The 17,500-nt window shown below is 40.0% G+C and overlaps 1 protein-coding gene across 2 annotated transcripts in view; it reads right to left on the minus strand.

Annotated features, from left to right (window-relative positions):
- Positions 1-6,182: 6,182 nt before the first annotated feature.
- The window catches only part of LOC138045714 (smoothelin-like), a 35,372-nt gene continuing 24,054 nt past the window's right edge, over positions 6,183-17,500 (minus strand). For both annotated transcript variants that reach the window (XM_068892301.1, XM_068892300.1), the window contains exons 8-9: positions 13,647-13,798; positions 6,183-7,779 (exon numbers count right to left, since the gene is read on the minus strand). In XM_068892301.1, the coding sequence (XP_068748402.1) occupies positions 7,662-7,779; positions 13,647-13,798 (270 nt within the window). In that variant the 3' untranslated portion in view covers positions 6,183-7,661. The remainder of the gene's footprint in view (positions 7,780-13,646; positions 13,799-17,500) is intronic.

Here is a 17,500-nt window from a genome sequence, read left to right on the forward strand (position 1 = left end):
GACGCTTTCCAGCATGTCATGCACGTCTTGCAGTTGCACTAAACAAACGTTATTGCATACACTAAGGAAGGACTGAAGATGTTGGTTGTTTACCATTTACAAGCAGAAACCAGTTGGTACTAGGTTTTTTCAAATGGTAAGAAAAAACTCCCGAATGGGAAATTTAGTTGGGATCGGCGTGTGCCATTTACAAAATCCGTTCAAGGTTACCGAGAGAGTCTGGATGGAGGCAAAATCATGAGGGAATGCAAATGGTAAACACGTTTTCTGTTTGGAAATTCCGTTTGGGAATTTTGGACTACCCTTTCAAGAAATTCCGTTTTCTCCGGAAATTTTCCGTTTGGCAAGACCTAAATAGGCTACCATTGACATTCCAACCGAAATTTCCGGATTTTTGTGGTAAATGGTAAACATCGTAAAAACAGAAAAAATTCTGCAGTTTCTAACTTCTATGAATCAAGGGGATGGTCATGATGTTCCGTTAAGAGGAATAAATTAATTACGTGCTAGGAAAAACATAAAGGTGCACATGATCGCGTTGTGTCAACTGAATGAACTACGGGAAAGAATGTTAATCGTTTGTCGTTTTCAGATTAAAACAACGTACTTTTTAGCCAAGAAACGTCCGTCTTTGGTTTTTAACAGCGGTTATCAGTTGCACGCGCCCCTCAACGACTTTTTTTCATATTTCGCAAGTAAACTTTAGGTGGACTTCAATCAAATGTTTCCATGACGATACTCCTGTTCTCTTGGCGGCAGTTGAATTCCGCATGGAAACATTTGATTGACGTCCACCTAGATTTTATTTTCGAATATGATGAAATGTCGTTGAGGGGCGCGTGTTACTGATAACCGCTGTAATTCCAATATCGTACCCAGAGTCCTCGGGCTTTTGGTCAGCCGGTGCGCGCCCGGAAAGACTCTGGAATAAGTGTTATTTATCCAAGAGTCTTTCCAGGCGCTCACCCGCTGAACAAGAATTTTTGAGGACTCTCGGTACGGGATTGCTAGAATTCTGTTGTAATTGCGTTCGCAAGCCTAATTTCCGTTTTTTGCGTTCTTTGTCCTGTGTCTTTTCGATGTTGGTGTGCCTGTGTACGGATGCATACAAAGACATTCCTGTAAGGACACCAAAATGACCCCTCTTCCACCCCCCTCCCCCCCGTGGCAAGGGCATGTATCGGTCGGAAAACTGGATATGTGTGGAACGTGTGACCAGGTCACGTGAGATTGTCTTTGCGCTGGAGTTTTCGATTCAGTCGCCGTAGGCTTCGCTATTTTGTGCTCTCATCGTTGGATTTTGGTGAATTTAAACGCTACCTCGGTAGCATTTATCGAAATCTGAGGGAATGGTCCTTTGTTTAATTTATATGTTAACGAAAAGGACTTTGAATCGCCTTGGCTTTGGGATGTTAACCGTATTTTGATTGCATTTGTTGATTAGTTCCAATCGCGACAGATACACGTGGCTTAGTCTTTATCAGGTCGAATAACGTTTCGAATTGGTGGAAAAGTAATCTGAAGGCAAGAGATCCATAAGAGGGAGCCAGAACCAAAGAACGGCAAATTATGAAATACTTTATTCATCAGGGGAAATGCTCAAATCAGTCGCACGGAGTTTGTTTACGATAAACGAGCACTTGATGGCAATTGTTTTTCAACAAATCTTAGTTTGTACAGGGGGCCTCCCAAACTGGCATGGACTTAGACAACGATATAGAGATTTTGCACGGCAGCCATATCGCATGGCAGGAACAATGAAAATGTTTTGCATTAGAAAGAATATTTGTTCCCATAGGAAAAAGAATCTATTGTTCCTGCCACGCAACATGGCTGCCGTGCAAAACCTCTATAGCGACGAAAACCGTGGACTTTAGCAATAGACAGAGGCTGAAAGTCAGCTAGTGAAATTATATATTTAAGTGACGGCGTCAAACGGCGTTAAGCTTTGATTACTACTAGTATTTAACTTAATATTTGCATTTCATCTGTCGAGTTAGGAGGCCTTCTTTGTAGGGTTCCTGAGAAACATATCTATTTTGACCTCAGGGAAGGATTACGTTTTTGCAAACGTTGGCCGTGTAGAAACTTGGCACTTCACATTACACTCTCATCAGTTAAGTTTATTTTGACTTCAAGGGGAACTATTTACACCATCATGAGGTTGGAGCGGCCAATCAAAACAGTTTGTAATTGGAATCTAAAAATCTACGAGATACAAAGACAGACTTGCGAATTATCGCAAATCACAATGCTGAAAAACACAAAAGCAAAAGAAGTGGTTAATAAATGTGAAGTTTTTTTACTATTTGAATGCTTTTGGGTTAGATTAAAGCGATATATTGTTGAAAAATCTTCGTGTCAAAGGAGCTGTCACACAAATGATGTAATTTCATGACACTCAAAATTCACAAAAATCATGTAAACAATATATGCACTGGTCTAAAGTCGTAGCAATAAACTGGATTAACCAGAAACTTAAGAAATATGGTTGGCTTCCCAAATAAACTTCATTTTACACTATAGTGACAAAACAGATCTTTTTCTGACGATAAATTGAAAACTTGGCTACCTATTAATAACTGCGAAGATCATAGATCATATCCGCAGTTCATATATGATTCATTTCATTTATCATTTGATCGTTGATTCATTCCTCACCCAACGTCAGTGGCTTCATGGCTCAGTTGGTTAGAGCGTCGCACCGGTATCGTGAGGTCACGGGTTCAAAACCCCGTTGAAGTCCTGAATTTTTCAAGCTTCTTTACATAATTGCAAAAATTGCGTTCATAACTGCAAAGATCATAGCTTCACTTGATATTAATCATTTGTCAGAAAGAAAAACTTCCTCGCGTATCACATTTCAACCCAAGTATGCAAATTTGTTAAAGCCTGGTTTACACTGTGACATAAGCAAAAGCTTACGCATAAGAAAAAGGAATCGTTTCCATTTTCTTATGCTTATGCCACGTTAATAACTATGTAAGCCGGTGCAACATAAACATAAGCATAAGACCATCCACCAATTTGGAACGTGGCTCGTCTCATTCTCCTTCGAGTTTTTTTCCTGGCGCTAACTACACTTCTCACTGCTCTCTCTGTCACTTCTCTTATGCTTATGCAAGTGTGAAATTCGTTATGCTTATGTTAACCTGCGATCAGGCCCATTTTTAGCTTCGCCCATATGTTCGCTTATGTCGTCGCTCGCTAAAATTGGGCCTGACCAAAAGTCTCTCAAGAATTCCGGACGGTCGGCCAAATTTTGGCCAACCAAACTTGTGATCTGATTGGCTGTTGAAACGCAGGAAGTGAAAATGCCATCGTGATTGCGCGGAGCTCTCGCGAAGTCCTCGAGACTAATCCGCCATAAGTGTACGAAAAAATTTGCTCCCCTTTGTTCTTACAATGCCGTGGACGGTGCAACTTGATTTTATTTGTATAAATGGAGATATGCCATCTGAAACATCTCATAACTTGTCCAGAATCGGGTTTGAATCTCTGGAACGAGTGAAATTAGCGATTCCGTTGTCGAGCTCTGTGGCCATATGGTTGAAAGTACTTTGGCACAAACTTCCCTGATGTTTTGAAAGCTAAATAGCTGGTTCTTTCAAATGGCAATGAAAGCCGATGCATATTGGTTTCCTGGATGAGACGAGGGACATATCAACAGGAGGAGATGCTGATAAAATCGCAAGTTACACGAATGCATGTTTTGAATATCTGTGTATCAAACAGCTTTATTTATTTACTGTACATGACACGGTTTGTTTGCACATTTCATTCCAGTTGATTTAACTTAAAACTCGCACTCCAGAAACTAAAATGGCATGTTTCCAGAGAGATCAATTGTACAACAATAAAAGAAACTTTGCGAGTGCATCTTACTGTTCGTACTCCATCAAAAAATTAACAGCCAAACTTATCATGATTTTACTGCGCGCAATTCTAGAAATACACTGCAACTGAAGATATTACCCGAAAAAATCACCAAAGAAACCTTGATGGGCAAACACGTTAAAGGAATAATGTATTTCTCTTTTTTTTTTTTTTTTTAATCTATTGCCAAACCGTCCAACGACAAAATGCTACAGTAGGTTATCTCAATTACAAATTAAGATGTCAAGCTTAAATAGGATGCATATTCAGTGAAGTTCGGAGGGAGAATTACACCGGCCTTTGCCGCAATATAGCGGTCGAAAACATTCCCCATGCTTTATTTGTTTTTCTCAAATTAAAGCCAACGGTAACTTTCGAATTCGTTTATAACATTCCTCCCACGATAATTAACTCTGGTCAAAACAAAATAGCGTGAATCTGCCGTCCACGCGTGTATTGGTGTAATGGAAGTAAATTTGATTGGCCGATGAAGGACATGTCTCATCAATCAAAAAAAGTGTGCGGAAGGAATTTAGAAGAGGAATTTGGTCAGGCTCTATTTTTCGTTTCGCCAACTCCACATTACGTACCACGCGAAACTAAAATAGAGCCTGATCGCAGGTTATGCTTATGTCGCAGTGTAAACCAGGCTTAAGCTAGAGTATTGCACAACATGATGAATTCACAAAGGCCGAAAAAATTTCACAAATTTCATAAAAACCTTTTCCAGCGAAAAATTTATGGAAACAAACATATTTTGCTATTAGAGGCAAAAAACCCCTTCCTATTTCATTGCGTGCGTGAAGACATGAAACCCAATCGTGTCAAATTGCCATTCGTAACAAAATAAATTTCAGATTTCTCGGCTGTCACATTTCCAATTATTTTTTTACCTAAAGACTGTGCAGAGTTGAGTACATGTACAAATAAATACAAATAGCCACACAACAGAGATCACAGATCCACTTAAGGTGATCAATTCCTTCTGTCTTTGTTAAACCCATAAGTTACCAGAGAATTTTCTATTTGGTTTCAGTGTTGTACATAACACCACACTTGGTAAAATATTAGAAATACAGCTCACTTTGATTACGGCTCGACGGGCGAAAGATTGTTGTCAAAGTCTATTCCTCATCGCTTTTAAGACTCCATAAAGGTATTTTGTTTAAATACCCACCAAAAATTCCATTTGCGTTTCAATGGCTTCGACGCCATTGCAGAGGTTTCTTAAATATTCTCCTGTGTCCACCAGAGAAATCTACGCGTTACCACTACCTCCTCAAACCGAACAAAATACTCGCAGAAGACTCTATGCACAAAGACACCACTTAGCAGGGAAGAGACGGGAAAGACTTTTACAGACACGGAGAAAAAAAAAACGAAAAAAAAAAAAAGAAAAAGAAATCCCACCCATTTTCCGACTGGGATTGCCATACTGGCAACCCAGTAATGACACGAGAACGCATGTTTCATGAGTCAATGGATTCACAGTCAATATAGCAATAATTTGTTGATTAAGCCTAAGCCCTCGTTTCAGTGATTAGGCCTAAGCACTCTCTGAACTTTTAGCTTTCATTTTATGGTTTAATTAACTGCACTAACTCGTTGACTCATAAATACTTGACACTCTAATGACACATGTTCTTATGATCGACAAGTCAAGAAAAAACAACACTTTATCAGTGGCTAAGAATAATAAACGGGACAAAAGGCGCCGTTTGTTACCTCAAAACTCACTTCTTCCTCCGCCTTCACAAGTGAGGAACTCTTCTCGTTCCAAGCCACTATGCTTCGAGGCGAATTTTCTTGGTGTTTTTCTTTCAATCTACCGTCGTTTCCTAGATTGATATTTAATTTTAAGACCATGAAAATAGCACCACTGAGAGCAACAATTTCTATAAGTACAGCAGTCAATGCACCCAATTACTACTGTTATGACCAGGTCCTTGTATTCTTCTATCCTATCAGTAACCGCCTTATAACTGACCTCTTTAGGCTGACAAAGGAAAGTTTATTAAATCGGATAACGCCCTCGGCCTAATAGACCATATTCGTATTCTCGGTATTGGACTGGAACTAGCTTGCAATGGAGGCTAATGCGGGGGAATATATTAGAAAGTATTTGCATTTGAAAAGATTCCCCCGCATTAGCCTCCATTGCAAGCTAGTTCCAGTCCAATACCGATAATACGAATATGGTCTACTGAAACGTATAAGGTCGGAGCTCAGACCAACATATTGTGTGCTGTTAATGGGGTGAAAACAACTAACATCAAGACAGTAACTGCTCTCGTTGAGACAAAATATAGACATCGTCACAAAAATTTATTTCCAAGGATGTGAATTATATTATCACGACATATTGATGCCAAGTCTATACAAAAAATGTTCAACTCTGTTCAGTTCCCGGGGGAATACAACCTGCAAAGGCAGGCAACTCAAAAGGATGCCTCTCATCTATTCTTAAATGATAACATTTATTCCGTACATTTGGAAAATTCTTTAATCTGGATAAGCTCCATTTAACAAAAAACTGTGTTTTCCTTTTTTGCAGATAAAATGGGACATTGAAAAAAAATGGATCCCCATAATATTCTGACAGGAAATATTTTTAGTCTTAAAATAATTCAGTTATGTAAAAATTCTTTATTCAAATTTATTTCCAACAATTCGATATAGAAATCTTTGATTGCAAGGGGATTTTAATGGTTAAACACGTCGAAAAAGTCCTTTGTTAACTAGTTTAAATTTGCACCAACAAATTCCTTACAGAAACATCTTCAACATAATTTTTGTCAATAACCTGAAGAATATATTAGATTTGTATCAAACTTACAAAATATCTAAAAATAATTACTCTATTTTACATGAAACAATTTACATTTTCCCTTAAAATAAGTTCAGGTAGGATGATTCACTGTCGCATTTAGCGACATGTAATTAATTTTTACTTGCAAGAAATAATACAATTATTGACTCTTATATTAACTCTCAAAGACAGGTGACTTGTCAATATCATGCTTAAAATATGTCGATTCTTAACCATTTTAATGTGACTACTTAACTAACACGAGACTTGAAAAAAGAAAATACAGAGCAAGCAAAAAATACAAGCCTCTTGTTTAATATCATAAGCGATGATCATGACGTCACAATTCTCTATAAGAAAGATTTCCACGCCCAAACAGATTATTAGAAATGAATCAAGTCCAGCGAAGTGGAAAAAAGGAAAAATGAATGCCATGCAAGAACATCAAATACTAACAAGAGCAAAGGCACAAAAAGACGATGCCACACTTCTTGTGCTTTTTGATACAAGTATGAGCCTTTGAGACAGAGAATGTGTGTTCTATTTTTTAGGAAAAAACTGGTACAGAAGTTATGCATAGATTTACAAAACTAAAACCTTGATTGCCTCAGGCAAGTGCCCCTTTCCAAAATGATTTCAGCTAGCAGTACAATATACTGGTAACTTATGTGTAGGATTAACATGTTTAGAAATTTTCTCCTAGTCACCTTGAGTTAAATAGGCCATTTCCGAGTTCAAGTGTGCCTCCTCTTCAAAGCGAGTCTAAGTGCGAAGTTTCTCTTATGAAAATTAGTTTTCATTCATATGTAAAGTAGAACTAATTACCATCACAAAAACTTCACACTTAGACTCGCTTTGAAGAGGAGGCAGACATGAACTCGGGAATGGCCTATTGAAGTCTACCATTAATTGGGATAAGCTTCAAACAAACATAAAATAACTGCAACTCCAAAATGTCCAAAGATCTCCTTTTTCCTTACTTCTGTGAAAAATGTTGATAGATAAAATGGACATAGGTGATCAAACTTTTTGGCTCTGGAACATCAACCGCCATAACATCTTCCAACTCCAGGAGAGGCTCTATTCCCTCTTCACTAAAACGCAACAGAAAATTTTTTCATAAGCAAAACGGAAAAACAATATACATCTTGTTTGTATAGACAGTTACATTGGTGTAATTTGGCGGAAATAACATGACTTTGTCAAGTCCGCAGACCAGTAGACTAGGAAATAGAGTATATTACATGGCCGCGCAGAGATCCGAAATTTCTCTTCGAGTTTATTACAGCGAAGCTCACAATCTTGGACAAATTAAATGGAAAATTGAGACCACCCCTCTTCCCAAAATCAGTGATGGGAAAATGGCGCATTTTGGCCTTCACGCGGCTTCATCCTTGATTTGGGGGGAAGGGGGCATTTCTGTTTCATTTTATAGATCGTTTTCACGTGACGTCATCATTTTCTAAAATCCAAAACTAAAGAGCCACGAAAGTTTTTATCCTCATCAGGCATAAGAGGCGGTAAATTTGTATCCATTTGCAATTTTAAAGCTCAATAGCGTGCTTCGTTTGGAAACCAGAGCATTTTGAATTTCTGAGTTATAGCAGAGCGTGACACGAGGCGACGATCAAGTTTATTGAGAAATATATATTTATCTCATGGTTTTGAGCCTTTTTAGAATTTAAAGCATTAGGAAAAGTGCTTAAGTAAATAGCTGTCTGTTCAGTACAGATGATCACTCGCCTAGATAGCCAAAGTAAGTAACAGATGTTGACACTATTTTCCGGCCGCCATATTGGTGCACCACATATGTGCACCAACATGGCGTTTTCATACTGGGCTCTGTAAATTTCTGCGAAACATTTCGACGAATATCTGAAGTTTGGGGAAACGCACGGGCCTAAAACTTGGAGAAGTGTCTTCTTCATTTATCTTCTACAAAATCACGAATTCTTGACTTTTTCCACTGGATGGTTTTCGATTTATTTTTTTATTGCGTGACAGTGAAAACGATCTATTCTGTCCAAGATTGCAATCCTGGGCAAATTAAATGGGAAATTGAGACCACCCCTCCCCCCAAGATCAGTGATCGGAAAATGGCGCGTTTTGGCCTTCACGCCACTTCATCCTTGATTTGGGGGGAAGGGGGCATTTCTGTTCCATTTTATTCTGTCCAAGATTGCAGGCGCGCCAGCGGAGCACCATGGGCAAGATCTTTTGGAAAGAAATTTTGGTTATGACGTCACGTATGTTTTCCTTGGCGGGAAATCGCACTCGGGACTTTAAGCAAATCGCTACGGCGACCCCTGCTACGGCTACCAGAAGTAAGATGTCCTAAAGTTGACGCAGTGCGCATGCTTCATGAACATCTCGTAGTGCCAAATCCTACAACGGGAAGGCTAGCCTTTTGGTGCAGTCGCAACTACGCGAGTGTGAAAGTAGACATCTCTCGTTTTTTTAAGCATTGGTTTTAAAATCTCATCTAAGGTTGTTTTTCACTTAATCAAGAAATTATTTATTGCTTCTGGCTTTCCTGGAGTGACGTGTTTTATCTCCTATGTCAGTTTGAAAATTCTACGCGCACCTTGGGAAATGGCCGCGACTGTCAACAAACCAAATGCAAAACGAAACATGACTGTAAGGAATGCATTGAACGTAAAGGCGCTGTTACGATGTGCCATTTTTTCGTGCAACTTGTCTCGCAACGCCATTGCGAGACAAGTTGCACGAATCACTGCCCAATGTAACATACCTTGCAAAGGCCAAAACCGTTTTTTTTTTTGTCTTAAATGACCTCCATATTTTCTTCCATGTGCCATGTACCATCAGCAAACAAAGGGATATCTCGTTTTCGAACCCTCTATTCAACTACACTTTCATCATCCTCCATATGTCATCGAGTTCAAATGTTGGATATAACGTAAATGAGGATTGTATTAATCATAAAGCAACATAAATCCACGTCGCTTGTAAGACTCTTGCTTCTCTAAAGGAAGTCATTTAGAACTTACTTGAATTCTCGCTGGCAGTTTTACAAGAAAGCAAGTAAGAGGGAAACGCCGTAGTTGCTGTTTTCCCCGCTAATCCTTAAAGTTCAAAATTGGTGGACTACGGTGACGTACTCACTCCGGGTTTCCGCACCACGAACGCCGTCAGAGGTCGCCGTAGCGATTTGCTTAAAGTCCCTATTTCTTGTGTTGCACGTGACATCACAAAAAAATATCATACAAAACTAAAAAGCCTTTGAGTTATCTTGATCAGCTACATGAGGTTTTAAAAATATATCTGTTTGCATGTTTTCAGCTCGGTAGCGTGCTTCGTTTCGAAAATAGAGCAGTTTGAATTTCAGAGCTTTTCACAGTGCGTGACATGTTGCATGACGGCCTTCGAAAAACATGCCAGTCGCATAAAAACATCGATTTCCCTCGTGTTTTTGTGGCCTAAACAGCCAATATACTAGGAGACGTGTCTATACGAATGTTTGCTAGCTCATTATACAGGAAAAAAGTGTTTAAAGACAGCCAAACTAAATTCCAAATGTTTCTACAGGTTTCCGGCCGCCATGAACTGCAGCAGTACACCAACATGGCGCCTCCATACTTAACTCTACAAAATTTGAGTAATAAATTTCGCCGAATGACTCAAGAACGGAATATCGCACAGCCATGAGACTTAGACCCGTTGTTTATTTATTCCTCTTCTATACCATTTCTTGACTCAATTTCTTAAATGGTAAGCGATTTATGTTTTCACTTGCGTGACGTGCAACCCCAGAATTAGGAAACAGCACGAGAGAAGAGGCGACGAAATTTGAGAAATTTAAGCGAAGAAAGCCTCGAGAGAAACCGAGGAAGGAGAAGAACAGAAAATTTCGATGAAAAGCACCGTAAAGGTGAGAGAAATTGAGCAAGAGACAAAACACTTATTCACAACGGTTAGCTTTCAGGTAAGAAGGCCTAAAAACGTTTGCAATTCCGTCTTGACAGAGATTCTGACACATTTCAACCATCATATTTATAGGCTTTTTGTGCGAAATGGATGTCCAGTCGTGTGCTGCTTTGTTTGACTGTAAAAAGCAGTCGAGTAAGCGAAGTTACTACGCTTTAGGTTGACTTTTAAATTAGTGAGATTTTTGATGGTTTTCTAAACTGAAGAGACAGAGAGAGAGTGAATAAAGGTGCAGGTCTTGACATTAGAAAGTTCTATGGAGTGTTTTCACGTGACGTCACGGCGGCCATGTTGGTGTCCCAGAACAAAGGAACGGCGACCATGTTGGTGTCCCCAACTAATCCTCAGGGAATCGAGCTCTTTTATCATGCAAACGTTTTCTTTTGTTCCGGTGGAAAAACAAGGTTACTGATCACGTGAGTGAAAACACTCTATAGCATTCTAGAACTGCTCTAGTTTGAAGAGCTCTACTGACGTGAAGATTGTTTAATTTCAGCAATAATTATCTGGACGAACGAAGTCAACCACTGGATGGCAGAAGTATAACTCTTTTCTTGCCTTTGAAAAATTTCAGGCCAAATTTAGTGGCCCTCTTTGTATTCTGTAGTACAGCATCGTCTTGTATTCTCAATCAATATTTCCGATTCAGAAATGCCGGCGAGTTTACGCTGGCCATTTTGTTTTGTTTGGATCACTCATTATTCACTCCGTAGGTAGTGAAACGCTCAATTACTCCGAGATAGCGAACCAATCAGATTGCTTGAAACACCAAGATCACTGATTGAGTATATACTAAATAGAGGACAATACATGGTCGCGCGGGGATACGAATTTTATCTTCGAGCGCTGAAAGAATATAGGTGTCGTCATGGTAACGAACACGATTGACCGATAAAACGCGAGCTTCCTCTTCATTGTAAAATACTTTCTTGCATTAATATAATTCTTCTCTACTACAATAACATATTTATTTCAAATTTTATATTATCATGATTTGTTTTTCATAACTTTCATATCTTGTTTCAAGTTACACAGCATGCGTGTTTTAGCGGTTGGTGACCATTTTTCATCATTTCGAAAATGATTAAAACTAGTTGTTTTAAATCTAGACATTTCATCAATATCTATATAATAAACAGAACATTACATGGCCGCTTGGGGATATGAATTTTATCTTCGAGTGCTGAAAGTATCTCTCACTCGCTCCCTTCGCTCACTCGTGAGAGATACTTTCAGCACTCGAAGATAAAATTCGTATCCCCTAGCGGCCATTTAATATCCTCTATATATCTCTAAGTACATAAAAGATTAATTAACCTGCGATCAGGCTTACTTTGGGACGGGAAAAGGTACGCCTAATACAATTTCGTATCGAGTCGACTGCCGCCCACCTGGCTGGAATGTCTGTGAAGTCAGACTTTATCCATACAATCAAAGCTATTAGTATTTCTGCAAATCCCACTTGACATTAGGTGTGGTTTTTACCTTGAATTAAACCATCAAGGCACAAAGAATTGGGGATAAAATCACGCAAAAACCCGAATCCCTCATGTTATCAGGCGCAATCAACAGTACAATAAACTTTATTTAAACTCGAATATTAGAGTCAAAGATGCCAATAAAAGATGCTAATATCTCCGAGGAAAATGGATTTTGAGAAATTCTAGTTTTCCAGGAGCAGCTACTCAACTACTTTTTTTGACTGCCACGAAACCATTGTTCACCGCTTTCCTCAAACAAGGTCTAATTTTTTCTGTCAAGCTCGGCTGATTCCGCGATTGTGGCAGCACCAAGTTCTATTCAGCTCTTTTTGGATTCACGACTTGTTCCTTCCGCATATATTCCAAAGGACTTACGACAACTACAAACAATTTCGAGTTGGTGGAAGTGGAACGATGCATTCTTTATAGATTGTTTGGGAGTGTAAATCTCGTAGGAAGTGCAACTACTATGTCTTCTTTCAGACAAACCATTATTCGGATGCATTCTCTCTGCTCTTCCTTTTAAATATTTGTGAAAAAAAAAATCTGAAGTCGAGGCAACGGCAGCTGTTAACAGATCTTAAACATCACTAAGTGACCCACGTTTTAAGCCTTGATTTCAAAAAGGCACGTCTTTATTTTAACTGTAATTTTGCTATTTAATGGTCCGCCATTACTAACATTATGTTCTTGAGAGAGCTGGTCGAGGAGAAAATGACGTCAAAGGCTCACTAGTTTAAGAATGCAATACGTGTGTATGCCGCAGAATTAATATGCAGCACGGGGCATTTGGGCTTTCAGACTTTTAAACTCACGCTTTGCATATATAATAAGCTGCGTTCACACGCTGAAATTTTAAGCTAGTGAGCCTCTGACGTCACTTTTCCCTGGATCCAACCGTCTGAGGTCCAATCGGTCAGTTTTGAACGTGAGTAATGGCAGACCGTGAAATCCAAAACTTACACTCAAAGTAAACGGCCTTTGGATAAAAATCAAAACTCAAAATTTGGCCAGTCAGGTGTTAAGCAAACACACTTTTAAAATCTGAAGGAAAAAGGGAAGTGGTTTTTTTGATCACAGGGGCACTTTAAACTGATTTTTACTAAAGAATGATTTGCATTTCTGTAAACTATCAATTGCTTTTTCACATGCGATCCATACAGGAAATGTATCATGGTACCCCAAGATGAAACACTTAGGGAGGGAGGTCATGATCGCAGGTTAATAAAAGCCAGATGCCAAACCAGAGGCTTATATGACGTCGGACAGGTCAAACATCAAATCAGAGATCCAGAACAATGAGTCCACTAAGGTGAAATTGATGTACTTTATCATGAAGTAAACAAAGACTGAAATCAGACGAGAATTCTATTGAGGGCACACAAAAGATAAAGGACCCACTGTTGAATTGTAAGAGGGAAAGAAAAGTCAAACAAGCCACAAGCAGTATTGCTCCGGATATGGACATCACTAAAATGATGCAAGCATGACCAATGCTTGACCCTAACTGATGACAGAGGCATAATACTTACTTAGCCACTTTAAAAGCAAGACTCCAATTTCCCTTCTTGTCATTCGGATCTAGAGTTTCAAACGGTATCTTCTCGGGGAGATAATAATTTAAAAGTGCACACATGGCCAGTCCATTAGCCCAACTTGTTGTGAAGTTTTGAATGTCAACTCCCTGTCGAATGTTTAAAAATTCACATTAGTTTACCGCAACCAGCAGAAGAAAAGCATGCAAGCTAATTTTGAGAGCACTTCAACTGGTTTTGTTTAGTTTGTTAAAAAACTGGGAAGGGGTATGTCAAAACTGGCACCGTGAAGTCACAGTTTTAAATATGAGCACAATTTTCATACATCAAAATTAAAAGGATATTAATTGTAAAACTGTTAAACCCTCCATTAGAGAAATACAGTACAAACACACCATTAGTTTATCGATATGCATCAACATACAGTTACGAAGACTTTGGCCTCTCAACTAACTAAAAGAATACACAGGGGCTGCAGGGTTGGTGCAGAGGTGAGAGCACTTGCCTCCCACCAATGTGGCCCACACGATCAATTCCCAGTCTAGATAACAGAAGTGGGTTGAGTCAGTATTTTCTTGTAAGATCAATTCTCAAATTTATTACAGGATTTTACATGTATGTCTTAATTTTTAAAGATGCATTGGTAGTTTTAAACTTTTATTTGTAATTTGTAAGAATTTATCTAACTGTAAGGCGCTTTTGATTATTATAAGTATAATATAAGTAATATAAGTTATAAATATTATTATTCGATTCGATTCTCTCCAGTTGTTCCACTGGGTAATGTTTATTGTGTCTCAGCCACTCCCCGTAGCTTAGAGACACAATTTTCCGTAACAGGTGAGCAGTTCCAAGGATGGCCGATAATTGTACACTTCCAAGGAAGCCAGGTACATCTAGCTTGCCAAACCAGGTCTTTGCACCTTTTGATACGCTTCCAAGAGCACCAATCACGATAGGTATCATTGTGACTTTCGAGGCTCCACGACTCTTTCTGATTTCAAATGCTAGTTCCTGGTACTTTTCAACATTCTCCTCTTCAGTTCTGGTGATGTTCTGGTCCGCTGGCACAGGTATGTCAATAAGTGTCCATGTCTGTGTGTCTTTATGCACTAGAGTAATATCTGGCCGATTATGTTTCAGCACTTTGTCTTTGTAGATAGTCATGTCCCAGGTAATCCTCACTTCTCCATTTTCTGCGGTTGGCAAGGGTTGATGGTCATACCACTTGTCATTACACTCTATCCCATACTTCATACTTCCTGCACATCTCCCAGTGTACCCGCAGGGCCACCTTGTCGTGGCACTTCCTATACTCTCCCTGGGCAAGCTTCTTGCATCCACTGACAATGTGTCGTACTGTTTCAGTGGCATCTCCACACAATGCGCACCATGTAGGGCTTTCTCCTTCCAGTGTTTAACTTTCGTCTTTCCTCCTTCTCTCATAGTCGTGCAGACTCTCTTCTTCAACAATCACTCTCTCCTTCAACGCAGCTTGAAGCATCCACTCTGTGCTCTCTCTTAGGTAGCCATGACGGGATTTACTCTCCCTACTCACACACTCCTCGATGCCGATCAGTCCTCTTCCCCCTTCCTTTCTCGGCAGGTACAGCCTCGAAACATTACTCCTGGTGTGCTTGGAGCTTGAAGCATCCACTCTGTGCTCTCTCTTAGGTAGCCATGACGGGATTTGCTCTCCCTTCTCACACACTCCTCGATGCTGATCAGTCCTCTTCCCCCTTCCTTTCTCAGTAGGTACAGCCTCGCAACATTACTCCTGGTGTGCAAAACAGCCATTCATTGCCAAGATCTTCCTAGTTCTTCTATCCATGTTTGGCTACCTCCTCCATTGTCCAGTCCACAATCCCCGCACTGTAGTGTACTACACCTACAGCCCAGGTATTGATGCCATCAATCAAATTTCCTCCATTGAGTTTTAATCTACACAACTTCTTGACTCTTCTGATATACTCCGATGTTATCTTGCGTTTCATCTTGGTGTTGAGAGTCTGGTCCAACTGTAAGATGCCAAGGTATTTGTAGCCTTCCTCCTCTATTTCCCCGATATGCTGGTCGTCGGGTAGTTCTATTGTGCTACTGCCAACTTGTCTTCCCCTTCTCATTTCCAGGACAGCACACTTGTCTAGCCCAAAAGACATCTTACTGTCTTGCCAGAAGATTCTTACTACTTGAACAAGCGAGTCTAGTTGATCTTTGCTAGCTCCGTACAGCTTCAGATCATCCACGAATAGTAGATGGTTAATGTCCTTTGCCAGTTTGTATCCAGCTCTCATTTTTCGTAGTACTAGGGTCAAGGGTAACATGATCACTATAAACAGTAGTGGTGACAAGGAGACATCCTGAAAAATTCCTCTCCTAATGTCCACCTGCCCAAGAGCCATTCCTCCAGATGTCAATACTGTCTTCCAGTTCACCATGCTGTTGCTGATTATTGAGATCATATTCTTGGCAGCCCCAACCATCTCTAGACATTTCAGGATCTATGATTGCGGCACCATATCATATGCCTTCTTGCAGTCTATCCAAGCAATTGACAAGTTTGTCAACCTTCTCAGGCAGTTCGTCACGATTGCCTTGTCTACAAGCAATTGATCTTTAGTTCCTCGGGATCCCTTCCTGCACCCCTTCTGTTCATCTGTTAGCAGTCCATTCCTTTCCAAGTGGTGGTATAACTTCTCTCCCATAACTCCTGTCAAGAGCTTCCACATCATGGGTAGGCAGGCAATAGGGCGGTAGTTAATGCCCTGGGCAGCCTTCGCTGTGTCCTTTTGTGTCAAAACTGTTCTTCCCCTGACCATCCACTCTGGTACATTCCCTTGAGATATACAGTCTTCAAAGCATTCTTGCAATCTAGAGTGCAATCCTGTCCGTTTCTTAAACCAGAACCCCTGAACGGGGCTGGCTGCCTTCCAGTTTGCCATCTTGCTCACTCCATTTCTAATAACCTCCACAGTGATGGTGATATCGTTTTGCACATCTGTTGTACTGAGCTCCACCTCTACATCCTTTAGCCAAGATGCTCCCTCATTGTGACCGACTTCCTCTGACCAGATCTTGCTCCAGAAGGAGGTTGCTTCTGCGGGATCAGGTAACACCGTTTCTCCTCGTTCCTTTCCATCTAATGTTTTGTAGAACAGCTTCTGATTGGTTCTAAACAGGTGATTCTGTTTGAAATGTTGACATCTCTCGTCGTTTCTTTTGATCTTAACTCCACCTGCCTTAATGTTCTGTTTCAACATGCCTGAGACATACAAAGTGCCCCTTTCCTCAAGATGGTATTATCTGTTCAACCTTTCCCTCTCTCTTTGCTTCAGTATCACGTTTCCTCTTCGGACTTCCTCAATCTTGCTCAGGTCTTTCCGCCAAGTTTCAATATTCCCCTTAATCCTTCTCTTCCAGAATGGCTCTTCAGTTCTTCTCCCTTTCCTCCCTTTTATCATTCCCATTCTTTCTGTAGTAACATATGCAGCTGCATACATTAAAGAATTCAGTTCAGTGATGTTATGCGTCTGAATCCTTTTGACGGCTTCGTTGATTTTTCCAAATTCAGCTTTCAGCTTCGTTCTTTCGCATGACTTCAGTGATGGTAATCCTATTCTCTGTTCTAGCTGTATAATTTCTAGGATCCGGTCGCAAAGGGCTTCCAGTTCTGGGCTGATCTCTTCTTATAATTCTTCAGCAGTGAAAACTCTGGGTTCCTCTTCACGTTGGTGTCCTTCTTGGGTATCAGATGTTGTTGCGTGTCTGGTGCATCTGTGGTAAGATGCTCCGTAGTTTCAGTCTCCCGATATTCATAGTCTGGTGCATCTGTGGCATGGAGCTCTGTAGTT

This window comes from Montipora capricornis, chromosome 4 (assembly GCF_036669925.1).
Source record: "Montipora capricornis isolate CH-2021 chromosome 4, ASM3666992v2, whole genome shotgun sequence".
Classification (NCBI taxonomy): domain Eukaryota; kingdom Metazoa; phylum Cnidaria; class Anthozoa; order Scleractinia; family Acroporidae; genus Montipora; species Montipora capricornis.